At 43.6% G+C, this 27,720-nt stretch overlaps 2 protein-coding genes across 8 annotated transcripts; one reads left to right on the top strand and one right to left on the bottom strand.

The window, feature by feature from the left end:
- Positions 1-907: 907 nt before the first annotated feature.
- kat6b (K(lysine) acetyltransferase 6B) lies at positions 908-25,484 on the top strand. Of its 5 annotated transcripts, none has more exons than XM_079659292.1 (17): positions 908-1,174; positions 3,247-4,103; positions 8,567-8,675; positions 10,256-10,371; positions 10,590-10,671; positions 11,173-11,302; positions 12,200-13,155; positions 14,265-14,386; positions 15,058-15,170; positions 15,301-15,442; positions 15,590-15,751; positions 16,684-16,777; positions 18,297-18,528; positions 18,772-18,931; positions 19,353-19,619; positions 20,950-21,283; positions 21,378-25,484. In XM_079659292.1, exons 2-17 carry the CDS (start codon positions 3,486-3,488, stop codon positions 24,203-24,205), a joined length of 6,465 nt encoding a protein of 2,154 aa, XP_079515418.1. In that variant the 5' UTR covers positions 908-1,174; positions 3,247-3,485; the 3' UTR covers positions 24,206-25,484. The 5 variants fall into 5 exon arrangements, with proteins under 5 accessions (XP_079515418.1, XP_079515422.1, XP_079515421.1 ...); XM_079659296.1 differs by having other exon boundaries at positions 910-1,174; positions 12,200-12,255; XM_079659295.1 differs by lacking the exon at positions 908-1,174 and adding an exon at positions 2,287-2,350.
- On the bottom strand, positions 25,483-27,689 carry dusp29 (dual specificity phosphatase 29). Of its 3 annotated transcripts, none has more exons than XM_079659316.1 (4): positions 27,531-27,689; positions 27,196-27,390; positions 26,893-27,116; positions 25,483-26,352 (listed from the first exon to the last, which is right to left on the bottom strand). In XM_079659316.1, the coding sequence occupies exons 2-4, from the start codon at positions 27,375-27,377 to the stop codon at positions 26,141-26,143; spliced, it is 618 nt and encodes a 205-aa protein (XP_079515442.1). In that variant the 5' UTR covers positions 27,378-27,390; positions 27,531-27,689; the 3' UTR covers positions 25,483-26,140. The 3 variants fall into 3 exon arrangements, with proteins under 3 accessions (XP_079515442.1, XP_079515444.1, XP_079515443.1); XM_079659318.1 differs by having other exon boundaries at positions 27,196-27,394; positions 27,531-27,646; XM_079659317.1 differs by having other exon boundaries at positions 27,196-27,415; positions 27,531-27,627.
- Between the last annotated feature and the right edge of the window lie 31 nt (positions 27,690-27,720).

A 27,720-nucleotide genomic window follows, 5' to 3' on the forward strand; every position in this document is an offset into this window, starting at 1 on the left:
GGCATTCATTAAAACCAGACACAGGCAGGTTCGGTCAGCGCCGCCATCATGACACCAGCCCTAAACGCAAATTGGAAAGCCCTTTCATTCACATTTCACCTGGTTTAACACCATTTTACAGCTGTGCATCTATGGAAAACATGTTATTGGTATATGTTAACCTGAATTTAGTGGTTAATTAAATTGTAATGAATGTCAAGACTGAACAGCACTCATGTAAAAAGTGTTATAGGGGGAAATATATCAATGTCTTCAAGGTATAGGAAGAGCAATGGATGAAGAAGCAACATGACGAGACTTAAATGGATGCAAATTTCACATCAAATGTGTCATTTTTAACAAGGGGTTAAATGTTTTCTTTTGAAAGCTGCCTGAACAGTACAGTATGAGTTTATCCTCTGATGGGGAGGTACCAATTATCTCTCTAATTACATCTGTATTACTGCATGACAAATGTGCTTTCTGGCATTTCTAATGCTGCCAAAGAGTTATTGAATGAGTGAGGGGAGTAAAAATCTAAAGGCTGAACATGTAATGATCTACATTATTGCTAACAACTATTGCTCTTCCTTGGGCATTGAGGAAGTTAATTAGCAGATGATGTGGTATGTGCATGATAGCCTTCACTGCCCTGGGTCCTATTGGCCGGTGCAAAACAGTTAACATTAAAATAAAAAATGTGTTTGTTATAGTCACATTTGATCTTCTATCAACAGCACATCAGTTGAAGTTTAAAATGCCCATAGGGAATACATGTTAATAAGGGTGTTATGACATAAAAGTATTATGTAGCCTGCTGAGACTAATCCAGCAGAAATATGAAGTGTAAAAATGTTCCTCCTGGCTCATCACTGGACATGTTGATGGAGGGGGGGAGTGAAATTGACAATATCATTGTAGGAGCGCACTAAAGGGGCGACGGTCCGCTCCACTACACTGAAGTAGGGATGTCTACAGTGGAAGAAGAAGGGGGAGGGTACCACTTTGTCACAGGCTGCTATGTAGATTAACCTTTCAATTAGTTGTTATCAGGTCCTCTCCATGTCTCGGCGCAAGCTTTCCAGCCTTCGTTTCAAGAGATCAAATCCCACCAAATCGCTCGGATATGTCGCTGCACATGTATCTTTCGACGATAATGAAGAGGAGTATCCGAGGGGGGGAAAAACTTGAAGAGGTAAACTACCAGCAAATATTTACGGTAGACTGTGCCCTCGTTCTTTTTTTTCTTCTTTCATACTAGTTATATGTTCATCCTTGCATGTAACTTAAGTGTCATTTGTTGTGCCTTGTCGCCCACGGTGGAGGCAGATTAGATCGGTTTGCGTAACATCTTCAAAACGGTGTGAAAAATCCAAGGAGGCTGTGTATCATTTCCTAATAAAATATGGAAAACGAGAGCGGAGCTGAAGCTGAGAAATGGGAGCTAAAGAAACTAGCGATACATAATTGAGAAGCAGTGATGAAGGAGCTACTCTCCCGGCAGTCGTGTTAACTTGTATTCCCCCCTGAACATCTTGTTTCCCTCCAGGGCTCACTATTTTCCCTCATTGGAGATATTTGATAGTTAATGGTGATAAAGAGGTCATGCCATCATTGCACAGCGCAGCACACAGGACGTTTATTATTTCGCTGGCAGACGTGGAGGGAGCTACTTTTTAGCTTAACGGAAGGTTTATTTATCGCCGCCTATTTAACGTCACACAGTTTAAATGTTAAATATCTGGAGAATGACGGCTCCTCTCGGGGAAATAATGAAAAGGGAGGAAGATAAAGAGGGGGGAAAGGCTTAGACACATTTAGTCTGCAGGAGTCTTGCAAATGCTATCCGGAATTTATTTATTTAAAATAAAATGTGTTCCACTTTAAATCAACCATAGAGACTTTGCGGGTTTTATGCAAACACAGGATAGATTTAACAAACAGCCAATTAAAGTCTAAAATGTTCCAAATCACTTTCAAGTACGTGTAACCAACTGTTTCAAGGAGGAATCTAAGTAAAGGTGGGCTGGCGTTAAACGCTTTGCAAATGAGGTTTAATATTTAACTAATTTAATCGTTAATCGCCAGTTTACGCTTGTTAGAGTTTATTTATGACTTAATAATGTCCTGTCGCCGCTGTTAGAGCTATAAGTTGAGATATTATGAGTGTTGGAGGTAAATGATATCAATTCATCACTGTAGGCACCTTAAGAGGCGGGTCAATTGAGTGAAGTGACAGATCATACAGCCAGTGCGGTGCCTCTCTGAGTGAGCTCATACATAAAGATTGACATGTGCTTTATCAAACCAGAAATCGGATCTTGTCTTTACAGCCAATATTGAAGTTGCTAGGGAGGGCACATTAGTGTAGGTAAGGTTTAATGAGACTCCATTGGATTGTAATCAGCGTCATGTCGGATTCATGTAAACTACAACATTGTAACAAAATGGCGACTGTTTAGGTGACATCAGTAATGCTGGCAATATTGTCATTTATCAGCTCAACTCAGCGGAACACAACTCTAGGTTTGTTACATAGTTATTACGGGTTTCTTCTTTCGGTAAACGGCTCGGTGGTTATTTGCAGACGTGCATCAAATGTCTTGCGGCAGCTGTCAGGAAGTGAGCATTGATTATACATCTGTCATTAGAGCTCGCGCTGATCGGTTTCTCGTCGCGGACGTCGAGCTGTCAAAAGTCGCGTGCGTACAAGTAATGGTTAAACTTAATCTATGGCTTTATTTTTAGTGTTTATGTTGTGTGTTATTAGACTGAGAAATGTTACGGTGACATTTTGGGAAATGACGTGCTGCAGGAATAAATGTGAACTTGTTTTTTTTTTTTGTCGAGAGGGATTCTTGAAACGAAAATGTTTATATTACGAGGAGACTGTTTATACTTTTACAGAAGTCGGTAGAAGTTTATAGCTACTTGTCACGGTGGTAAAACTTACAATTTTTATAAAAATAGCCTCTTTTGAAATGGACATCTGGCTTGGTGTGTGGATTATGGTGCCAGACTATGGATTAAGTCACAGGAATGTCTTCAGCAACCATGACAGCTCGTACATCTGTTTTTATGCATCTGTTTCTTTTATGTTGACACATTTTAAACGTCCTGCATTCCTATGGTTTACCCTTTATACTCAATATGCTAAAAAGTAGTTAATACATTGTGAATAACAACAAATAACCTGCCATTATAGGAGATGTTGTAGACCGATTTACACATGTATTTGACCATTTGTTTTTCTCTTTTTCCTTCTAGATTTGATCTGGGATTAAAGAAATAAAGCTCCAGGTCAGCTGCTGACTACCACTGTGGAATTTACTCGTGCCAACTTTTCCTCAAGACCTCTGTCAGATACCCAGGATTGAGAAGACATGTGGACCCTGTTGTGGAACTTAACCTTTTAACCTTTTTAAGAATGTGGATGTACCCAGTGTTCAGCAGCAGAAAGGGGGAATCTTTATGGATCTCGTTTTTGTGCGTCTAATTGTTCAACCATGGTAAAACTTGCAAACCCTCTGTACACGGAGTGGATTCTTGAAGCAATACAGAAAATCAAAAGGCAAAAGCAGAGGCCTTCAGAGGAGAGAATTTGTCATGCGGTGGCCACATCGCATGGACTGGACAAGAAGACCGTCCTTGAGCAGTTGGAATTAAGTGTTCATGATGGCTCTATTCTCAAGGTTACAAATAAGGGAAGCGCTTCCTACAAGGACCCAGGAAATCCCGGGAGAGTAGGATCAATCCCACCTGCAAATGTGTCTGTGCCATCAAAGGAATCTATATGGAATTCAAGCGATCTCCGCCATATTGATTGGAATAAAATACTTAAGAGGGCCATCGAGGGTCTGGATGATACCCATGGCTCCTCACTTAAGAACATCGAGAGGTATCTGAGGAACCAGGATGACCTCTCCAACATTGTTGATAACCCTGCTTTCCGGCAGAGGTTACGACTGGCGGCCAAGAAGTCAGTTAACACCGGCAGGTTGTCAAAAAATGGCCCACGGTATAAGCTCAGCCATGGCAATGCGGAGGGAAGGGGCTCCAGGTGTCCAAGTGCTTCCCCCTTGGTCCTGTCGTCAGTGACACTCCTCCCTCATGAGCGAGACCAGGTACACACACCGTGGCCTCTTTCACCTCACGTTTATCCCCACATCACCCTGGAAGTTAGGTCTCATGCTGCTGTTACTAGAGGTGTATATCACGCGTTGCATCGCAGTACGATATTATATCGATTCTTTGGACAACAACATGGTGTCGCAAAGCCTGTCATAAAACAATATTGCTTCAACTCAGCTCATTATTTTATTATGTTTCCCAATCAACACAATTAGTTGCCTTTAAATCAACTCAAATAAAGAAACTCAAATATGATTTCATCATGTTATTCCTAGGCTCTGCCAGAGATTTAAAACAACCCTTTTTTATTAAAAAGGATCAAAAGAGACCTCCTGTTTACCACAAAGTGCCTCACTTCTCATGTTTTAGTGCAAAAGATAAAAGATTTTGAGCAGTTAAGATTTTAAAACAATGAAATATCTTATAGAAGATATGATCTATTATGTAGGTGTTAATATGTTAATGTCCCTTGATTTCCTTCAGAATAAGGAAATATCTTATAGCAGATATGTGTTGATGTTGCATCGATGATATTGGAGCATTGATCATTGATTCAATACATATTGATAGATGCAACTATTTCTTTATCCCTAGCTGCTACCCTTAAACGGTACAAAAATAGATACATTTCTTCCAAACTATTCTTGTCATTAATGTGTTATTGATCTCAACCTTCTTACCCATCTCTAACATGTAGTAAAGCTTTATTTTCCGATAACTACAGCCTTTTTCTGCAACATAATACTCAGATTTCCATGAGGCAATTACCCACAAGGAAGTTTGAAGGCTTGGGCCACCACTGAGCGGCATTTGCTTGATAGGAATTTGATGATTGTGGTTTTCTAGCTTGGCAGGTCAGAAACTACGCCATCTAGAGTGCGTCCCTCTGGGCCTGTGTTGTTGCTGTTGGTCTCCATAATATGAGAGCTGGGATAATCAGAAAGTCATGCTGACAGTGTGTGGTAGGCAGTCTGCTGTAGGCTTCCCACAGGTTATGTAACTCTACCCTAATGACCTTAAGGGATGTGGCTGGCTGTCTTGTGAGTCGCAAAGCATTAGTAAACAGATTTTATTGGTGATTTTACAAGAGCATGAGCATAAACTAGTTATCACAAATACTGCTAAAATATGGCAGCCGAAGAATGTGGTACAGTAGAACCGAATATTTTCAGGCTGCATGCAGCTGTTATGACCTTTGTGCTAACAGAGATGCCCCAGAGAGGAAATAAAACCATATAAACAAACTTCCAGGTTGCATTGTTTCCGCTGCTTTTGGCACCTCAGGGGAGGTTTATAGTTCGCAGAGATTGTACTGGTGCTCAGCTATAAAAAAAAACACTGTAGACAATAGTCTGTAAAATAACACTATTCCTTTAATTGCAAGTGCAGTAGAGTGTTTAATGGAAATTGGTTTTATTGTTGGACTTAAAGAGCAGTGTACAGTCATCTAGATACTTTGTTGTGAGAGCTTTTTGCAGATCGGGTGTCTACATGAAGTGCGGTCTAATAGTTTATGCACAAGTTGTGGAGCTGAAGTGGCTAGCAGCATCGGGCTATAGAGCTGTCACCCTGCTCCCCAACAGTTTCACAGTGAATAATCAGGAAGCGACACCTTGATACTGCAGCCACAACTGTGACTGTGTCTGTGGTCAGGCCCAAAGTGAAACTGAGAACTGTTTAGAGACACAGTGTCCTGAGAAGGGTTCTCATAAGCGAGGAAGGCCTGCTGTTTTCCATTTGGAACATTTCAACCTATTGCTCCGAGCCTGATGACATCACCGAGCCCAGTCCAGGTTCACCGTTCACTTCAAAGGATGAGACATCTCTGCCTGTTCAGTTGGTGAAGCACAAGTGCGTGTGTTGAGAATAAGAGATACTTTGAGGTAAAAAAAAAAAAGAGCAGTCTTGGTTTAGAGTTTATTAGATTCTGAAGAGACTGGCAGGAACAAAGGCAAGGAATGAGGTTTTTTTTCTGCTGCGTTATGCAACCACTTGAGCTCTCTCTCTCTAGCAGCAGTTTTCTAATAGGACCCCACCCCCTCACTCAGGACAGCCTGCTCTTTTCAAGCAGCATCATTTCCTGTAATGTACTTCATTTAGAACCCCCAAGTAAATCATCAGCTTCTCTTCAGCTGTGTTTATTTCTCTACGTTCCCATTTCTGTGACGTGCAGACTGCTGCTATTGGTTTGAATCACCAGGCCTTAGAATATTGTTGATGGAAATTAATTCTCCACTTCCTGGATTAGACTTCACAACTCAGTCAGCGGAGACTGTTATGAAGTGAAGACCTATTTATTTGAAAAACAACTTGCCAATCAGCTCTTAGCGTTTCATCAGCAGTATTCACAGGCTGCATATTAGTACTGATGTTATATTCATTTCAACTTCTTTACATTCATGTTCTTGCTTGTATAAATCATTTATGTTTGTAAACCCAACATCTGAGTGGTTTACTGAGGGATTTCATTCTGATCATTCATGATGCACTTCTTTTACATTATAAATAATTCATAACTTTAAAGTTACCACAAACACCGAGGCCTTGTTTCCAATGCCTTTGGCTGCATCTCCTAGCGGTGATAACATAGAATGGCTTGTAATCAAGGACAAAATGATAATCCGTCTCCGTTTATCTCCGCTCTGAGCAATGGGGATTTTAACTTTGATGAGCCCTACATTGGGAGACCTGTTGCAGTCCAGTTAGCAAAACAATAGGGTTATATGTAGGACTGCGGCTGACAAGTGTTTCCATTATGTTTCATTAGTTATTCATCTCTTCAATTTGTTTAGTTTGAACATGGTAAATATTGAGCAGCTTATTTTCAAAGTACTTCTAATCAAAACTCTTAAACCAAAAGACACGCATTTTGTAATTTATAGAAGAAGAAAGAAATTCCAGATTTGAGAACTGGAAGCAGAGAATGTTTGGCATTCAGCTCGATAAAAGACATAACGTTTAAACAATTCCGAAAATGGTTGCCAATAAACTTTTTGCCAACCACACCATTTTGGAATTAGTTCTGTGCATTAGGATGACACTTTCAACAGGCTTTTAAAACAAGATTGTTTGCATTTGCAGTCCTTCCCAACTTATACCTGAGCATGTTTTGCCTTCCATAACATGACAATATCAAATCACTGTTTACTTCTAAGCCCGGTGTTAGAGGTGCATCCTAATCACACCGTAGTGTCAGTGTTTATACTTCCATATTCACAGCTGTCAGAGTTGTAGTGAGCCTTTTAATGCCAGTGTCTGCCCACAAATATTGACCTGGCAGGTTGGAAAATAGAGTAATCATTGATGTGGCAGTAAACCGCTTCCTCTCATCGCGGCGACTAATTGATACAACAGCCCGGAACAATGACCAAAATCCCCACTGTTGTGTCCTCGCTGCATTTCCCAGTGGACTTCACGTGGATGCTGTGACGGGCTGAAAGCTCCTGCGTTGTCTTTGTTGACGGATGAGGAATAAAAGAAGAAGCAAGATCTCCCTTAATTGAACCGTAGGTCAGTGAGGGGGTCAGGACCAATCGAGATCTGGAGGTCACGGATTTCGTTGATGCTGATCTGCGTCATAGTAACCGGGAACTAATTATGGGCATCCCTAGAGTGCCCTTTAAAGCTCCAGTCAATTGACGAGGCCTTAGTGTGTAAACTGATGATGAGGCGCGTTATTTACGGTCACACCTTGAGTGTTCTTTTCCGTTAAGAACTTCCTCCCGTCGAGCTAAGCAGTTTGTTTGATGCTCCTCCAGAGACCAGCACGTACGATCTCATGTTTACAGGGACACCTTATGAAAGCAGATTTACGTCAGCATGGGTTTAGCTTGCTCGTGATTTCCGCCACAGATTGTTTAAATGCTGACTGGTTTTATTGAAGAGATGACACTAAGTCTTCCTCAGTGTCCTCTGTGAAGTCAGCCTCCGAGTGATCAATGGGGAAATCCTCTTAAACCTCCAGCTCATATTTCACTTCTTCTCAACTTAACCGTAAGCCCTTAAATGAGTTTGTTCTGAGACTTGCAACATTTACTGTGGATCATGGCAGTAACAATGGGAGCATGTTTTATTATTGAGGTAATTTGATTACATGCTGGTTAATCCTTTCAGACTGGAGTGCACGCTCTAAGAATTGGATTAAGCCCTTAAACTATGATTACTAAGATCACTTAACCATTCGCATGTAATGGATAAAGGAGGTGGATGGATCTCAATATCTCTGAGGATGGGTTTCATTTTGGATTCACTACTTTGTTCATTCTATGGGCTTTGTAGTTTGTAGTTTTGATCATTAAAGCACACACTGGTTTTATTGTTTTGCATTAACTGCTAATAAGGCTACGGTCTAACATCCTCACCAGATAACATTTGTGAAAACAAACAGGCTTTCATACACAGCCTGTGCCCGGTTCTGTTTTTTGAACAGTTTGTCTCTGTTTGTGTTCCCACCCAGCTCCGGGTTGACCCCATCCCAATATGCAGTTTCTGTCTTGGAACGAAAGAGTCAAATCGGGACAAGCGGCCAGAAGAGCTGCTGTCCTGTGCAGACTGTGGGAGCAGTGGTAAGTCAGCTTGATGTTCTCACGAGCCACACCATGCTGTAGTCTGTACACAGCGAGTAGCATGCTAACAGAGGCTCACAGTAACACAGAGAGGAATAGTATTGGGCAATATGGTTCAAATCATTAGTGCGTTATTAGACGAGTAGTCATTCAATACAATGTGTTTATGCTATTCATTAAATCAGACAAAACCCTTCAAATAAATCTTGCTAGTTTTTAACTTGAATTTGGAATAAGTCATTTGGACCAGAATATTTTCACATTTCGTCAAGTTCTATAGTTGTAATGTAAAAAAGCTTAGCAATCCAAATTGTTGTTAAGTCTCAATCTCTACATGTTTAGCAGCCATTCCATTCCAGTGTCAAATGTTGTCAGTAGTTTATAGAATAAAATAAAAAATGTTCATTTCACTCAAACACATACCTATAAATAGTAACACCAGAGAAACTGATAATGCTGCAGTTGTCTCTTAATCATTTCCAGATCTGTATTTATATATATATTGCAGGTTTTGTTATTGCCATAGAGTTATAGCATGAAATCGTTGGTTTTCAGCGGGCCAAATGTTTATTCAACTAATAGAAATTCCCTTAGTGCCTGCAATATGTTAATACAATCTGATATATCAGAGCTACTTTGTTATAGAGCTTGTAAAAAAAAACGTGTGATTGTTGACACATTCTCTTTAATCCGATTATTATCATATCTCTACCAACCCTGGGAGCAGTAGCACTCGGTTAGGCAGATGTTACATTCTTGCTCCATATTTTTTACTTCCCTTTAAGGGATTTATTAGAAAAACAATGTTGAAATTGAGTGGCTGAAGAGATCCAAATTGCTTGCAACCCTCAGTGGGCTCAAGAAGGGCAGATGCTCTATAAGTGGCCATTAGAATCTGAAATCACCCGAGTCATTTTCGCTCAATTCAGATTCTTCTTATAGAGCGCAGGGGATCAGAGATCAACCCTTTCCCCTCTGCAGATTGGTGGCATTTCCTTTACTGTTCCGTTTTTTTTTTCCCAGGCAAAATTGTTAAACCCCCATCAAATTACTACCTCTGCCAAGGAGTCATTTCAGTTTTTTCACAATTATTTTAAATGCCGTAAGGAATTGTTCTCCTGGTGACATTTTTATAGCTCATATTTGACTAAGTAGCGTCGAGGTGGTTTTCATTAACCGCTCTTGGTGTACACAAATTGTGCTCTCACTGTAAAACAGCTATTTTACAACCATGAGAGGGAGCGGGGCGAGGGAGACGGCAGGCTTTTACATGACTTTCATGGATCGGCTTCCATTAGAATGAGTGCTGCTACTGTTTCTGCCTCATTAAGATCAAATTATCTGTAATTAGCGGCTCAGATGTTTGATCATACTGTTTTCAGACCTAACTTGTGGCAGGGGAAAGGAAGTGTGGCGGACATACAGGCCCAGCATTGTTTTTAATGATGTAATGTGTTAATGTTTAACCTTGCTGAGTGAGTACATGGAAAGCCTTGTCTCTAGCTCTGTGACACAGTCAATACTGGTATGGAACAATAAAAGAAGTGTGTGCTAATATGCATTTTCTATTGCTTCTGAAGGGCATCCATCATGTCTGAAGTTCTCCCCTGACCTAACCTCAAATGTGAAGAGATTACGATGGCAGTGTATTGAATGCAAAACCTGCAGCTCCTGTCGAATACAGGGGAAAAATGCTGTAAGTATAACGCTGCCTACATTTTAACACACACCATTATCTTGAAGGTAGATCCCATTTTGTGAGTCCCTGAGGATGTGTTGCTTTTCCCTCAGATTTGTAAAGCCTCTCTTATGCGCAATTGGGCTTATTTTTTCCAAAAGACTTTAAATGACAGGGGGGCTGTTACATGTATGCAACAGGGACATCCCTCACACGTGCCTGCTGTTCCCTTTCAGGATGAGATGCTATTCTGCGATTCATGTGATCGGGGCTTTCACATGGAATGCTGCGACCCGCCGCTTTCAAGAATGCCAAAAGGTGAGGTGTTTACACTGTCTGGCTCCTCTGTTTCCCTCTCTGCTGTCAATTCAAAGCCTTTTCTTCACACACGGCCGTTTGGGGCTGTCACTCACTACACAGAGAGGCAGCAATGGCTTATTAGAAGCTCTGCATGCCTATCAAATTATTCCAGCATCCTCAGGGAGATTCGCTATCTCTGGATTACAGTAGTGACCCTGCAGCGAGGCTTGTAATGACGGAGCACGTACTGTTGTAGGACATTTGGCAGGCAATTCATACAAGTCACATAGCTTTACGCAACACGCCGACACCAATTGTATTTCACTGGACACAGAATTGACCCAATGTTTTTCTTTACGGATTTTCGCTTTGTGCTGAGTAATTGATTGTCACTGGGAGCTGGCGGGGATTCTCGCCAGCTCTCGGTATTAAAGGAAATGTTTCAAATGAATGTACTGTATGTCCTCTGAATTGATGAACCCACTCACACGGTACTCTTTGCGCTTGGACACCCTCCAGGAACCTGGGCCTGCCAAGTCTGCAGGCCGAAGGAGAATGGAAAGAAGCTGCTGCACAAGACAGCCGATCAGATCAAACGTCGATATGCAAAGCCAATCGGAAGGCCCAGAAATAAGCTCAAACAAAGAATGTGAGTGTGCAGTCGTATGAATATTAGCAGTATCATCTTGACTAAGGGAAATTCATTTTGGTTAATTGTTTTTTTTTTGTATTCTGAGATAATTGCTAAGATCTGGGAACATGGCTACTTTGTTAAAAACTAAATTAGGAACATGGTTTTGTGCATGTTTTAAAATCCGAGCAATTGCTGTAATGAAAACAATGTATCACACCAGATAACAGTTTTGGTCAAAACTACTGAATAAGATCAAAGCTGTAATAAACCGGAATAATCTTTTACAAGGAATAGGAACCGAGAGTACCAAGCAATCAGGAAGTAAAAACAAAACAATGAGTTTTTCTCACTCATTTGTACAAAAAATGTACTCCGGCGCAAGTGAACTTCACAGAGTTTTTAGATTGATTTGTCAGGTTTTTCCCCAAATCCCATATCACTAATGCAGAAATAAAGAAGGAATTCTAGAGATCTGATATATACTGCACATTTGTTGAATATGTACTCAGATCAGCAAATTGTAACAAAACTATCAAAAGTAAAACAACCTATTATTCAAGATGGATTCTTTTTTTAATATAAACGTTTAATGTTGGATCAATACAATGAATGCATGTGTGTAATGAGCACTTTAATGTTGTTAACTCCTAGAAAAACAACTTGACATATTGTTGGTGGGTTAGTTTATAACATTGCATGATATATTAAAGTTGATTACATGCTTTGTCTATAAATCTGTTTTAATCTGCAAATTACTGTATACAGCAGATAAATGCAAAGGTGTACAAAGTACAGCTGCATAAAAGGAAAATACAGGTACCTCAAAAGTGCATTACTTGAGTAAGCATACTTTGTTAAATTCCTCATCTGTCAACAAGACCTGACCTCCTCCAACCCCTCTTGTGTCCGCAGGTCTGTAACCAGTGGTGACGGCTCCATGGTAGCACTTGGAGGAAGGGGGTCACCTGGTAGGGGTCAAAAGATTACCGTCTGTTCCACACCTTCATCTGGTCATGCTGCATCTGTGAAGGACTCCAGAGACAGATTGGCTGTTGCAGACCCCCGTTGTGCGGTCGACGCCACCCAATTCACCACTTCCACCCCCACCACCTCTCCCCCCCTCACGCCCACCTCCACCCCAGCTACACTCACCGTTAACAAGAAAACCAAAGGGCTTATCGATGGGCTTTCCAAATTCTTTACCCCTTCCCCAGTGGGCCGTCGCTCGCGATCCGTAGAGTCGCCCGACACGCAGTTAAGCTCTAGAGACGAGGGTCCGCCCCGACTGTCCATGCCACCAGAGCCGTTTGCCTTTGCTGCTGACGCATCTCAAAAGATAACCCCCTCTTCCTCTGCACTTCCTCACGCTCCCACGCTGCCGGGACTTAGCCCCCCCTCGCAGGTGTCCAGCAGCTCCACCTCTGCTAACTCGCCCCAAAGCTCCTCCAGCCAGTCTAGTGTTCCCTCCCTGAGTAGTCTCTGCAATAGCAGCCAACTTAAGGGACTATTTGACGGACTATCTCACATCTTTACTACTCAGGGACACTCGCGGAAAAAGAGACTACCTTGCTACGCCCCGCATAAGCGCATGCATCATAAGCAGGACTCCCCCCATGAATCCATAGCTGGGCCCCAGCGCCTTGGAAAGAACGAGCATAGTAAAAATAGGTTTCACTCCACGTCTGCCGGGCAGGGCCGACCCAGAGGACACCCATTTAAGATGGTCAGTCATTTCAAACGTAACCCCTTCCTTAAAAAGCACAGGACACTAGGCAGGCTGAGGTATAAAGTGAGCCCTCAGAAGGGAGCCCTCTCACCAGGAAAGGGAGACTTGACAGACGGAAGAATTAAGCCTGAGAATAATCATGGTAAGCAAGGCTTGAAAACTCCAGCCAAGACCTGCGTCTCCACACCTTTTTAAGCTTCTTCTTTATTTATTTTAAAGCTTGACACTCGCAGTTATGTTTTTTTTTCCAGACTAGAGCTAATCTTTTCTTTGAGAAGACACCCTCAACATCCTAACAGTCTACTAATCTTCTGCCTAATTTGAATTCTTTTAACCCAGTTTCGTTGCGTTTTGACTTGGCTGCGGGGTTCACGTGGCTTCCATCCTCTCGCCCCGTTGGCTTTTGTCATAGTGCATGGCCCACTAACTCCCTCATTTTGCTCCTTGCTCTGTCCTTGACCCCTCTGCTGTAGTGCGCACATTGTGACCACTACCTAGAAGAGTCTATAGTCACATCAGCGCTCTTCTCATCCCACCCTCACTCTTGAAATCACTGTCTCCACTCAACCTCACTTCCAGCAGTCATTAGACACATACTACCCAGTGATTCACCCACCCAAGTTGACTGTGAGCTGACATGATGATTATAGCCAGAAGTGCAGTAACCCTTACATTTCACTGTCTCCAGGAGTGAAGTCACAGTTTAAAGACATAACACGTAGGAATAACAAATGGATATATATTTAACGCAGTTCTAAACAACACACTGCACAAACACCACTTACCCTGGCAGCACATTCCCATAAATATGTTAATGACACATCACGTCCACTTATAATGGCTTTTTGTTTTGGTGGTTATGTCATAGTGTTGATGTCTTTCATAAAATGACTGCCTGCTCTCCAACATCAGTTGCTTTTCATGTCGACACTCGCTCACTTCACTGCATCTGCTTCTTCATTCATGGGAAACTGTCTTGGTGGATGACTAAGCACATGAAAGCGGTTACGCAATTAGAGTGATTTAGTTTCACTTCATTACATTAGGGATTTTCATATAAACATGCAAAGATGATACATTATGAAATTCCTCAGAGACACGGCCTCAAACCGGCTCAGCAGCAGTGCTCACAGTATAAAGCACATTTGCACAGAATGCATTTATGAGATTATTCAGCCACGGCTGCTTCAAACAGGACGGTGCTGATGTGCTATCGGATGTATTGATGTTGTGTTACTGTTCCTGAAACAGGCCACAACGGGGAGCTGCGTGTGAAGCAGGAGGCCCACGCCGACTTCGCTGCCATGTCCAGAGATCACGTGACGGAGGAGGACATCGAGGCGTTCATGCACGTCCAGGAAATCGCAATGCAGGTGGGAAAACTTGGAAAGGGACATCTTCAACTTCCACTGGAATTAAAAGGCTTAATTGAGCACTTGGCAACTTTAAAAAAAAAAAGTTTTACAATACAATAAAGGCTTTTAAAATGACATCAAATGGGTTACATCTTATACACAGTTTACTGTATACATAGTTACAGATCTCACATATTTGACATATTGTTCAAAGTGTATGTAAATGAAAGTAAAGATCGATTATTGCAGTTTGTAAGGTTAACCTTTATCGATATATCTGTGTTTTTAAAGAGATATTCATCCTGGGCCATAACTTAACAGAAAACCAACTTTTCTAAACATTAGGAAAAAACCAAAGCCAACTGATAGACAATTTGCAATTTCTTTAGACCCAAGCATTCGTTTTTCTTTTAACATTTCTGAGTGACAAGATATTGTATTATTTTATTTTTCCACGAGTCCATAGTGTTAGCCTAGCTTCCCCTGAATAACATCCTAATCACCTTCACATACTGTATCTCCATGTTAGATTCTCCCTCCTGTTTCCGTATAACGTGGACAGTTGAGTAGTCTTTGTTTGTAATGCTTTGCCAATACCACTTTTATGGACTGGTTATTAGAGACAGTGTAAGATTGAATTATCTGGGTCACCACATTCATCCGTTTGTTTTTATTCAATCTTTTCACAGAGGTCTGGCTCTCTGATGAACACAGACTCCATGCGATGGCCTACCCTCATTGAATTTGGGAAGTATGAGATCCAAACCTGGTACTCGTCGCCTTACCCTCCTGAATATTCAAGGTAATGTTGCTTTTACTGCACACATAATGCCGGTTTCTTTGTTACTTGAGTTGCGATTTATTTCAATGTCCTTTAAAAAAAAAAAGCCTCTTGTGCTGAAATACAAACTGCAGCTCTTTCTTTTTTGCAGATTACAAAAGCTTTATCTGTGTGAGTTCTGTCTGAAGTACATGAGGAGCAAAAACATTCTCCAGAGACACACAAAGAAGTGTGGCTGGTTTCACCCTCCAGCCAATGAAATCTACAGAAAGGACGACCTTTCCGTATTTGAGGTCAGCTTCCCTTTAAAGCAATAAAGCAATAACTGTATGCTGCATGAGATTCCACTGAATGGGTTCTGGGAAGAGGAGGGGGGGAGGGGGGGGGGGAATGGGAACTGTTTGAACACTGTCCTCTTGGTCTTTTTATTCCGTGTTTAGGTTGATGGAAATGTCAGCAAACTATTCTGCCAAAACCTCTGCCTGTTAGCCAAGCTTTTCCTGGATCACAAGACCTTGTATTATGATGTGGAGCCTTTCCTGTTCTACATACTTACAAAGAATGATGAGAGAGGCTGTCATCTTGTGGGCTATTTCTCCAAGGTAAGAATTACAGAGTGATTATAGATGGGAAATGAAAGAATACCGCACATCGTTTTTTAAATGATGATACTGATACAGTTAGACGTTTCTGTAATTTGTCCAATTTTTTGAAACTGGGATTGAACGAGTTGATTAATTTAAAAGCCAAACATGCCATAAATTGAATTGTATTTGTTTTGCACGATATCGTACCAAAGCATTAGAGTGCTTTACAAAAAAACAACACAAAGAAAAACGTTTACTTGCATATAAACAAAGGCATCAATGCATACTTACATATAAACATATACATACATACACAAATGCAAACAAACCAAGCAAGTCTAAAAGGAGCATGCAATACTTAAAGTGCATAAATACTGAATGCCTTTTCACCAGACTGAAACTAAGTGTGAGGATTTCTGCTTTTGTGTGTTTTACAGCATTGTGTATTGACTACAGTGATGTACAAATATTAAAAAAGCTAAATGAAAATAAAGCTAAATGTCATCACATTATCTGACATTAAACAATTGAATAATCGAAACATCAACAAATAATTGACAGATTAACTGACAAAAATTATCATTTGTTGTAGAATAAACTAATCTCTGTGTGTGTGTGTGAGTGCGTGTGATCTCTGTGTGTGTGAGCGCGTGTGATCTCTGTGTGTGTGTGTGTGTGTGTGTGTGTGTGTGTGTGTGTGTGTGTGTGTGTGTGTGTGTGTGTGTGTGTGTGTGTGTGTGTGTGTGTGTGTGTGTGTGTGTGTGTGTGTGTGTGTGTGTGTGTGTGTGTGTGTGTGTGTGTGTGTGTGTGTGTGTGTGTGTGTGTGTGTGTGTGTGTGTGTGTGTGTGTGTGTGTATGAGAGCTTTAGACAAGGACAATGGCAGGTGCAGTAAATTGCCAGCTTCAGCAGAGCTCTGACATACTTGATCTGTTTCTCCTTCCCTCAGGAAAAGCTTTGCCAGCAGAAGTACAATGTCTCCTGCATAATGATCATGCCTCAGTACCAAAGGCAAGGATTTGGAAGGTTCCTTATTGATTTCAGTAAGTTCCTTAATGCTTTTTTAGACCACTGAACTGCCTTGTTTGTTTCTTTCTCTTTGGTCTTTACAAATAATTTCAGATTAAGGGCTGTATTTGTCGCTCGTGGCAAGGTGCTGTTATTCGGTTAAGGCTTTGAAGTAGCCTAATCAAGAGCATTCATGTGCAACGCTAAAGCAATCACATAAGATTAGGAGTGAGAAACATAGCATTCCGGCTGCATACATTATCCGATTGGCCAACCAATAGTATTTCATCCAAGCCTGGAGAGCTTTTTCCTCAAATTCTCTCTCGTGATGAGGTGAAGATACTGCTTTTATGTTTTAGTGCAGTAAATGCAGCACATACAATATTTAAAGCCTCGCGGTCCACTTTTTGAAAACAGTTGCTGCCTTAAGTGGATTTCTGTGTTCAGGCTGGCAGGTTTTTTCCCATCATTATAGGCGTTTTATTGTTTTGAAGAGTTGTCTCTCTGCCGAGTTTGTGTGTGATGAAGAAAGGGAGCGAGAGCGGGGAGGGGCGGGGCGGTAATGGAGCATTTGATTTCCTGTTCACTTTGGGAGCCATTGAGAGACGAGATGCAAGAGGATCTGTGATATTGAGAGTGTGCTGATAACAAAGACGGGGATTAAGGGAGATTGAACACAGCTGAGTTCTGAGCTCTTTGAAGGCTTTATTGGAAAATGTAGCTTTGGAGCTGGAAGTTGTTTCGATTAAGATGTTCTGTTATATTGGATTGTATTCGAGGAACACTTTGTCTCAGGTAGAGTGGTGCATTAGTGGATGTCTGTGTGAAATGCTCCCTTTCAAATCATAACTCAAAGGTCTCAGAGCAGATTTCTTTTGTTTTGGTTTATTAATGTTAATATACTCACAAAGCAATACAAAATGAAATACGACTTTTTCAATTAATTAATTTGAATATCACTAAGTGTTTGTTATCACAGGCTCCTCTTCTTAGCTTTAGTAATGGATATTGTCATGATTACTGGAATATTATGTGTTGACTGTTTGGTGATTAGATTTGCTTGTTTGGTTCTCGGTAGTGGGTGCACATTAAAACGCATTAATTAATTTCATGCCGCTCATAATGGATGACCCTTGACAGGGCCGCTATAAAACTAATTACAGACAGATACATATTTGTATTAGTTTTTTTTTTTTCTTGTTCATTATCTCCCCTAAGTGCAGTCTCTTGTGAGCAATGACATCCAGCTGCTTCTCTGTTTCGCTCTATCGCTTTGTTTCCTCTTTACTCCCCTCTCTCAACCTCCTTTGTTGCCCTTGCCAGCATGTATCATAGCTTCTGACAGAGGTGGAAGGAGAGGAAAACTGATTGCCTCGCCTCCCTTTATACTGTTTGAAGGTGAAATCCCAACCAGGGTTCGGTGTCACATCGTTACATGAATGTGTTATCCATAAGGGAGGGGGTGTGAGGTTTGAATTGCAATCCAAAATAACCCAGCAGCAGCCTCTGGCTTGACTAAAGCATTTTGTTTTTGTTTGAATCTTGTCTTTTCAGGTTACCTTCTCACCAGGCGCGAAGGACAAGCCGGCTCCCCGGAGAAACCGCTGTCAGATCTGGGTCGCTTATCCTACCTGGCATATTGGAAAAGTGTCATACTGGGGTATCTTTATAAGCATCCAGATAAACACATCAGTGTGAAAGGAATAAGCAGGGCCACTGGGATGTGTCCGCACGACATCGCCGCTACTCTCCAGCAGCTCGGCATGATTGACAGACAGGATGGCAGGTCAGTCTCCTTCAGCCTCCGCTTCTCCTCGCTGTCTGACTTATCCAGGCCAGCGGGTATTTTTAACAGCATATCCATTAATGCAGCCGAATATTGACATAAGTAAGTCAGGTTAAGCACCCCCGAGGACACGGAGCACCTGCTGTCCCAAAGAGCTCGTCTTTGTGCTCGCTTTCAACCACACATCACCTCCTGTCTACCCCTTCTTTTTGTTGACATGGGCTTTTTCCCCCTGCGACCTAGGATCGTGTTGATCAGAAGAGAGCGATTGATCCAGAGGCACACGGAGACCACGAGGGCGAGCCGGCGAGGGAACGAGGTGGACCCCGACGCCCTGCGGTGGACGCCTTCGACCAATATCAACGCCGTGCTGTCTGAGGAGGAGAGGGAGGCAGAGATGGATGTGAGCCCCCTCGTTCATTTAGCAGACACTAGTTATTTGTTTACTCTCGTCTGCTCTGCTGTTTGTTTGATTAACTGGAGAGTTCAAATAGAGGCCGTTAATGGGGAAAGCATTATCACCGTCAGCAGGCATCTAATGTTGTGCAAAATTGCCCGAAATCAGTTCACTACATAATTGATAGTGCTGAATATTCCATGAAATGCAATCTTTCCACGGTTGCTTAAACGGAGACGTTTCCTCCATGACGGGCACACAGCCAATCGGGACGCTGCTCTTATTATCAGGAGGGAACCTGCGGTGATTCATTTGTCATGATGTTAATTCCAATCTCTTGTTTTCCCATTAGCATCATTGCTCAGATGTTGGAGCTGTGCGTGCGCCTCTTCCCAGAGATAATGCGTCTTGTCTGTTTAATTACCAGGCGGAGCGGCTGAAGGAGCAGGCCAGTTGCTGGGAGAAGGAGGAGAGGGGGGGTTTCATGATGACTCACGGCAGCAGGCCACCTCTCACCAAGGTCCACTGCAAGGTTCCCTTCAGGACCTACGAACGCCGGCCCACGCTGTCCTGGACCCGGCGCATCCAGCAGTCACAGGAAGTGAGCGATGACGAAGCCGATGACGACGATGACTCGGACGTCTCGCCACCCATCCTCACTAAAGCCCACGCCATGCTGGCTGCCAAGAGAAAGGTGACTTTTATTGTTTGTTGATGTGAATCATGCCTCTTGAAAGTCAGAGCAGGGGTGTCCAAACTACGGCCCGGGGGCCAAATGCGGCCCGTGGGCTATTTTGAATCGGCCCTCTGCTAATTAAAAAAATATAATCAAATATGGCCCATAAATGAAACTTGTAATTGTCTTATGTTGTACTTCTTTAATATATATGACACAGTATTCATGTCCATTTTCCAAATTAATTCAGTCAACCAAAGTAGAAAACATTTTCTAACAAATAAGTTGATAAGAAAAAAGACCAATCATTTATTTACATAACACGCCTGAAATATACCCTTAATATTTCCTCTTATTATAACAAAATATTGCAAACAAAACAAATTAAACCCCATGGAGAGCTGTGATGAAGGCCTTTTTGTTTTCAAGCATAATTGACCTACATTTGATTGATTTTGCTAACTTATAACTGAACTTATGAGGCCATATACCTCTAGGGAGTGGCCCAGCCCTTCCTATGTTTTTCCGTATGTGGCCCTCGGAGACAAAAGGAGGGGATTATCTCATTGATTGTCTGGAGTTTTAGTCTAGGACAAAGTGGAGTTGAATGTATATCATTAGATATGTTCCTTCATTAGAGACCATGTTGTGTACTCTGGTGAGAAGGAAAGGTTTTATAAATATTCATGAATTCAGTGGAGTGTTCAGTGGCTTCCTCCTGTCATCTGCAGCCTCCCTGCGTGCCTGCAGCTGTAGATAATAGATTGTGTTTTCACTGCCGGTGTCGAGACTGCAGGCTAACCCTTGTACTATTGTCAATGGTCATGGTTAATTTACTGCCCTCCTCTGTGCTTCTCACATCTGTTCTGTCTATATGGCACTGCCCTCTTGTGCTGGAGATAATATTACAGCGGGCCTCATGATGCAAGGGAGACCTTTTTCAAACAAAACACTATGGAAACCAGAAGAGAACGACACAGGCTGTTGGAGTTCATTAAGTGCATTAGTTACAGTATTGATTTCACATTCTTCTCTCGGAGAGGAAAGCGGTCGAGTCGTAAGCTGCCGCTGGGAAACAACTGGAGAATGTAAAATATAGACTGTGGCTTCTGCTTACTCTGAACCTCTCAGCTGTGGTTTTCTACACCAGGCTGCTTTGCTTAAACCTTTAGTCTCACAGTGTGCTTTCAACATTTTTACATTTGGCACAACAGTCTGAATGAGTTTCTGCTACACAATCAGAGAGGTCATAGACCTAGTGGCCTTGTGTTCAGTCTTTACAAAACTCCTCTACTCTGATGGAGCTTTTATTCTGTTTTCATCGGTTCCTCTTTTATTTGTTTTGCAGAGATCCATTGTGCTCAAAAAGAGAGGGCGTAAAAGAAAGAGAATAAACAGCAGCGTGACAACAGAAACCATCTCTGAGAGGACAGAGGTGCTGAACGAACCGTTCGACAACTCCGACGACGATGAGCGTCCGATGCCCCTGCTGGAGCGCACCTGCAGAGTGGGCGAGATGGAGGAAGAAGAAGAGGATGAAGAGGAGGATGAAGATGATGAAGAGGAGGAGGAGGAGGAGGAACAGGAGGACAAGATACCGATTACACCAATGAAACGCCGGAGAGGTCGCCCGAGGCTGGAGAAAAATGCACGAAGAGACAATCTTGAACACTGGAATGAAGGTATTTACATCTCATGAATGTAGTTTTATAGCAGACTGTTTTGCTCTTGCAGCTTCATTAAAGTGTTTGATATTCATTTCTGTTCAACCTGTAGGAGCTGACATCCTCTATAAGAGACCCAGCAGACCCCGTCCAGTGAAACGGAAGAAGGGCTGGCCGAAAGGAGTGAAACGCGGCCCTCCTAAGTGGAGACTTAAGAACGAGCGGAAGATGGGCTTCAAGCTGAACCTCTACACCCCCCCTGAAACGCCGATGGAGGCAGAGCAGCACCATATCCACACTGAAGAGGCCAAAGAGGAGCCAGACGAGGATGTGGTCAGCGCAGACGAGGGCAGGACGGCAGGCAGAGGCTCGGCCAGTCCAGATGTTACGATGGAGCGGCTCCTCTCCGAGCCCCCGAGCCCTGCTGACCATGGCTCTCAGAAGTCGAGCTCCCCCGAAGGATCGCCTGTCGCTTCTCCTGCGTGCTCACCCTGCGCCTCGCCCGCCGCCTTGTCCCCTACGCCTGAGGACAGAGCAGACTCCCCAGAACCACCTGAGGACGACCAGCAGGAGAGTGACCCCGGGCAGGACTCCCCATCAAAAGAGGTGGAACACAGAACATTGGAGCCTTCACGGGAGAACGCCAACGCAGAGGAGGATGAGGAGGACGAGCAGAGAACTGGTATGGAGGATCAGGATGCTGATGATGAGGACGACAGCCACAGCAAGCAGGCAGAACCTGAGAGCAGCAAAGCAGAGTTTGAAAGAGAGACTTTGAAAGAAACACCTGAGTGCACATCGCCTTTTTTAGATCAAAAAGAAGACAACGACTCTGAGCTGAGTCAGCAGGTTTCCACAGTACCTCGTAGTGAAGAGGAGCAAGCTTCAGCTGCTGAGAGCATCCAGGAGGCGATGACAGAAGAGACGATAGCAACACCAGCGCCTGAAGCAGTAGCAGTCGCTTCAGTCGCAGCTGCAGACTCTGATAACCCTGTGGAGTCTGAGTCAGAGGAAGAGAGCACGTCCAGTCCCTGTCCCGATCGGCCCCCTCCTCAGCCTACAGAGAGGCCGGCGCTCAGCCCCGTGCTGCGACAGGACCCCCCCATCTGCACCGAGATTGACTCAGAGACGGCTCAAGCTGTTCAGTCCCTGACGCAGGAGACAGAGAGGGAGAATGTGTTCCAGGGCTGTGTGGAGAGCCAGGAGCGCTGCAGGCCCCTGCAGACCTACACCCACGTGGCACAAAGCCCCCAGCTCACCTCGCTGGATGACTGCCCCCAGTCAGACCACAGCAGCCCCCTCTCCTCTGCCCAATCCCATCCCAGCCATTCGGTACGCTCCGTCAACAGCCCGGCGGTGTCCATCCTGGAGAGCGGCTACACTCAGATCAGCCCGGACCACAGCGCCATCTCTGTGCCGTCGCTGCACAACATGGAGACCAGCCCCATGATGGACGTGCCGTCGGTGTCGGACCACTCGCAGCAGGTGGTGGACAGCGGCTTCAGCGATCTGGGCAGCATCGAGAGCACCACGGAGAACTACGAGAACCCCAGCAGCTACGACTCCACCATGGGGGGCAGCATCTGCGGGGCGGGCCCCTCCCAGAACAGCTGCTCCTACGGCAGCATCCCCCCCAGCGGCCTGGCCCAGAGCAGCTGCGCCGTGAGCCAGCAAATGGCTGCGGTCAACCCCGGCAGCTGCGGCATGATTCAGCAGAACAGCCTGAGCTCGCCGCCGCACTGCAACGTGAAGTCGCCGCAGGGCTGCGTGGTGGTGGAGCGGCCCCCCAGCAACAGCCAACACAGCCAACACAGCCAACACAGTCAACACAGCCAGCGCAGCCAACACAGCTCCCACAGCAGGCAAGGCCCCCACAATCAGCACAGCCAACACAATCAGCTCGGTCCACACAATCAGCTTAGCCAGCACAGTCAACACAATCCCCACAACCAGCATAGTCACCACCACAATCACCACCTGCAGCACAATCAGCTCAGCCAGCACAATCAGCACGCGCAGCACAGCCTTCACAATCAACACAGTCAGCACAGCCAGCAGCAGCCCATGGCGCAGTGTGCCATCCCCACCAACTTCACCACCACCATGCAGCTGGCCGACATCCCCGAATCCGGAAACCCCAATTTCACCCTCTACGAGCGGATCAACCACCAGGGGGAGTACGGGGGCGGGCACTACTCCCAGTCGTCCGGCCTCAGCCTGGCCAAGCTGCAGCAGTTCACCAACACCTTCATCGAGCACCCCCACTCGCTGCCTTTCAACCACTCGGCCTCACACCCCATCACATCGTATGCAAACACCACGTCGCAGCACTCCAGCCTGGTGTCCCTGTCCCAGACCCCACATCGAGTCCCCAACCCCCAGGTGCAGGCCACCATGACCCCGCCCCCGAACCTCAGTAGCCCGCCGCCCATGATGCTGCAGCGCAATATGGGCATCCCCCCCTCGCAGAGGATCCAGCCCCAAATGGCCTCCAAGAGTCACATCTCGGCACGCTCCAAGTCCGCCCCGCTGTCCCACCACCAGCAGCAGCAGATGTACGCGCGCCCCCCCCAGAGCGTGGCCATGCAGGCACCCTCCAGGACGCTGGCCGCCATGCCGCGTATGAACATGAGCGTGAACATCATGCCGGCGCCGGGCTACAACGTCAACTCCATGAACATGCCCTCGCTCAACGCCATGAACAGTTACGGCATGAGCCAGCCCATGATGAACAGCAGCTACCATGGCAACCATGCCTATATGAACCAGTCACCCCAGTACTCTATGCAGATGGGCATGATGGGAACACAGCCATACCCCCAGCAGCCCATGCAGGCTCCACCACATGGCAACATGGTGTACACTCCAGCTGGTCACCATGGTTACATTAACACAGGCATGCCCAAGCAGTCGCTGAAAGGGCCTTTCATCAGGCGGTAGCTCTCCGCTGGCCCTCCTCGCGTGCATTTTGCTGTTCAGAGATGCACTGATTTGGCCTTTTTTCTTTTTTTTGTGTCTTTTTTTTTATCGTTTATGACTTAAAAACCAGCAGCAGCACTTGGAAAGAATGCAAAAAATGTCGTCAATGAGTAACCCTTGAAGCTAATGTTAAAAAAAAGTATTTTTGTTTCTCCAGATGGGAAGCCTTACATCATTACGATGAGAATATATTTAATTAGTGTTAGTGTCTCTGATGTGTCTTTAGAGCAGGCGGTTCAGAGCTCAGCGGTAGAGATTTCATCAGTGGTCTTGCAGTCGTGTAGCAGCCTCAAATGAAGCCATTTAATGTGCCTGCTACAAGTGGAGTTAGTGGCTGTTTGAACCTGTTCAGTGTACCTGTCTAACAGTGCTGACAATTAGTTTGTACTATACTCATGCCTTTGTATATTTAAATTATTGTACTTATTTTGTAAAGTGACAACTAGCATGCTTCAGTCTCTGTTAGTGACAGTGCATTGAGTAGTACTGTACAAGTGTTGTGCTTAATAGCAAGCCATTTGAAAGATATCTGGCCTTTATTAGGTTTCCCTCCACAGGGATAAGATGAAACTATATTTTGTTAATTCTAATAATGTAAAAAAAATGTAAACTTAGTCCTGTTTTCTGTTCGGTTTGAGAGGTTTTATTGCTATGTATGTATAATTCTGAAGTCTTTTGTAACAGATCTCCTTGAGGCAGCTTTCTGTTTAATAAAGCAGACTGATTTCTGTCAAAAATAACAAAGCATATCTCAGTGTTTGTACCCTGAACTATTCTAAAACATTTCAAAATGTCCAGAAGTGTGGCAGGATTTAAAAGAACTAAATTATTATAACGATGGATAACAATAAAGAAAATATAAATGTAGTCCAAAGTTGATATTTTACATAATGCCTTTTAAAGCTACGTTTTCATTCCATCTGTAGATTTGTTTTCTATCTTTATAAAATGTTGGATTTATATTTTACCGAAGTGTAGAAGAATAGAGCCTGTGAATAGACCAAACTAAGCTAATGGCTTGCATGTAAAACGCAACTTGTACTTGTGTTTTTGTTTATATTGCTCTTTTGTAGCCTTTGTACCTGTACAGAGTTGCTGGTGAGAACAGGGGGGAAATACCTGGCTATGTGCACACAAATCGGACAGAATGACATTCTTGTATTTATGACTTTTCTCCTTTTGTCAGTCACTTAAAATGCTGTACATTTTAGCATAAGAATAAATTATGATTGACCATGTACTTGATTGTTCTCCTTTAATGTGAAACATTTACTAGCTGGAGCCGTTTCAGAATGAAGAGGCAATGACAGATCCACGCAGCTGTTCTCCCTGCAGAAAAGTATGTATAAAATAGAAAGACAAATTAAATATTAAAAATATGACGGGAAGGTGAGCTTGACCGCACTGAAACCTGACAACAGGAGTCATTCACATCTAAATTGTAAAATCCCAGAAAAGTTTAGAAAATTCTAAATATTGTTGCAACAACAGGGAGGCCTTGCATACCCATGCACATCAAGTATTTAATTTGTAAACCTCAAGATTAAAATACATATGGTTGCTACAACTTTACATTGAATATGCTAAAATGCTGTGTCATTTACATGGAAAGCATTCAGAGATCAATCTCTCAACATGACCCTTAATTTAGTAACTTGGATTTGTAACATGACTCGAGACTTTTACACTTGTTTTTAGGTTCATTTGTCTCCCATAACTTAAAGTTGACTTGGACTATTCTTCATTACATTAGAAACTCGACTTGAGACCTGACTCTTTACAAATGACTTGAAAGTCAACTTGGACTTGAGGCCTAAATTGGAATAAAATGACTTGAGCCTAGACTTGAATTTGTCACTCGTGGCTCGACCTGAGGCTGAACTCGCCCCATGAGTCCTACGCAGGTTTCTGCTCTCCCTGTTTCTCCAGGAGCTGCATGTCCAGCTCCCTCAGCTGTTTCAGGAAGCCCCAGTTGGGGATGATCCTCCTGCGGCTCTTCACGTGCTCGATGGCCTCCACCACAGTCATGTTCTCACAGATCATGAGGTAGGCGAGGAAAAGTGTGGCGGAGCGACTCCTTCCCATCACACAGTGCACCAGCAGCTTATCTGGACATAGGGGAGTCACACAGTCAGGTAATAGCTACTGTACATTGCTCATTTTTATTCGATTTGTGCAATTTATAGGGATGGTTCAATCACCCCTCTACTTGGTGTTTGACTAAGTGCGTTAATGGCCAGGTATCTATGAATGGGTTTTTTTGTCACCATCTTTCATTTGAGGAATATAAAACGTTTCAGAAACCGCGTCAATGTGGATTAATGTTCCCTGTGAAAACTACCAAAAGCAAAGACTATAACCCCTAGAAATCAGTAGGCCTACATGTGCATACAGTTCCTGAAAAATATAGGCATTTATGTCAACTTTTCAAATGTAGTTTTGTACCCATTTGATCTCCAAAAAAAAGAAGGTTGTGGTGGTTGATCTCACAACCCTGATACCAAGAACCAAAATATTTTGCCATCAACTATCTATAAAAAGTCAAATTGTAATTCCCCTACTCCTACATTAGCGGATGTTTAGGCTACAGAACACCATGTGATTTCTTAATCTGGCTGGAATGACCCTTTAACTATGTGTTTCCTTACTCTGAGGATTGCTCAATGTCTCTTCTATGAACCGAGCTGCAGAGAAGAAATACTGGCTGAGGTTAAAGGTTGTGACGTCTTCTGCTACCACGCCATAGTACACCATGTCCATGTCACCATAGTAACCAGCTCCGGTGTCCACATTGTTCCACGTCCCCTCTGCTGCGTTCAAGATGTGCGTAATCCCCAACCTCTTCAAATTACACTTGTCCTTTGCAGTCTGCCTGCGAAAAGTATGCATGAATATTATTTTAATCCTTCATTATTTTATTCAGTTTAGTCATTTAATACTTTTTGACTTACTCGTCCCCGATGTAGACATTAGGCCAGACCTCGTTGACATGAGTGTAAGCAACACTCCCACGGTTTAGGATTTTCTCCAGCTCATAGCCCCCAGGTGTGACATATTCATCCACTGGACTGGATTCCTGCGCTGCCTTTGTAGCATTTATCTTGATGCCAGTCTTTGACTTGTGAGAAGCCATTTTCTCGCTGTGTCTTCCTTTCACACATGATTTATCAGCTTATGGGGGAAAAGAAATAACACGCTTGCTTTCCCCCCCCCCCCCCCCTCCTGCGACTTTATTCATGAAAAAATACAGTTTTGTTTTTCCACATGCATCTCCAACAACACTCACCGAGAGATTGAAGCTCGGAGATGTTGTTTTCATCATTCTGGCAGCTTGTTGTGAAGCTCTCCTTTAAGGCAGAACATGGTGAGGTTTAATTCTGGCAGGCTCAAGTGAGGGCACAGATTGTATAACCGCTCTGTGACGAGCATCAAATGCAGAGGATATTTTTAGGGCTGTGATGTGGCGGGCCCCTGAC

Source organism: Notothenia rossii, assembly GCF_949606895.1.
Source record: "Notothenia rossii genome assembly, chromosome: 11".
In the NCBI taxonomy this organism is placed as follows: Eukaryota; Metazoa; Chordata; class Actinopteri; order Perciformes; family Nototheniidae; genus Notothenia; species Notothenia rossii.

Excerpts from the sequence above, each read along its gene's own strand:
- kat6b (XM_079659292.1), top strand. The coding sequence starts at position 3,486 with ATGGTAAAACTTGCAAACCCTCTGTACACGGAGTGGATTCTTGAAGCA. Across the intron at positions 15,171-15,300 it reads TACCCTCCTGAATATTCAAG|ATTACAAAAGCTTTATCTGT; the intron begins GTAATGTTGCTT and ends TCTTTTTTGCAG. Across the intron at positions 15,752-16,683 it reads TTGTGGGCTATTTCTCCAAG|GAAAAGCTTTGCCAGCAGAA; the intron begins GTAAGAATTACA and ends TCCTTCCCTCAG.
- dusp29 (XM_079659316.1), bottom strand. The coding sequence starts at position 27,377 with ATGGCTTCTCACAAGTCAAAGACTGGCATCAAGATAAATGCTACAAAG. Across the intron at positions 27,117-27,195 it reads AATGTCTACATCGGGGACGA|GCAGACTGCAAAGGACAAGT; the intron begins GTAAGTCAAAAA and ends TACTTTTCGCAG. Across the intron at positions 26,353-26,892 it reads GACATTGAGCAATCCTCAGA|ATAAGCTGCTGGTGCACTGT; the intron begins GTAAGGAAACAC and ends CCCTATGTCCAG.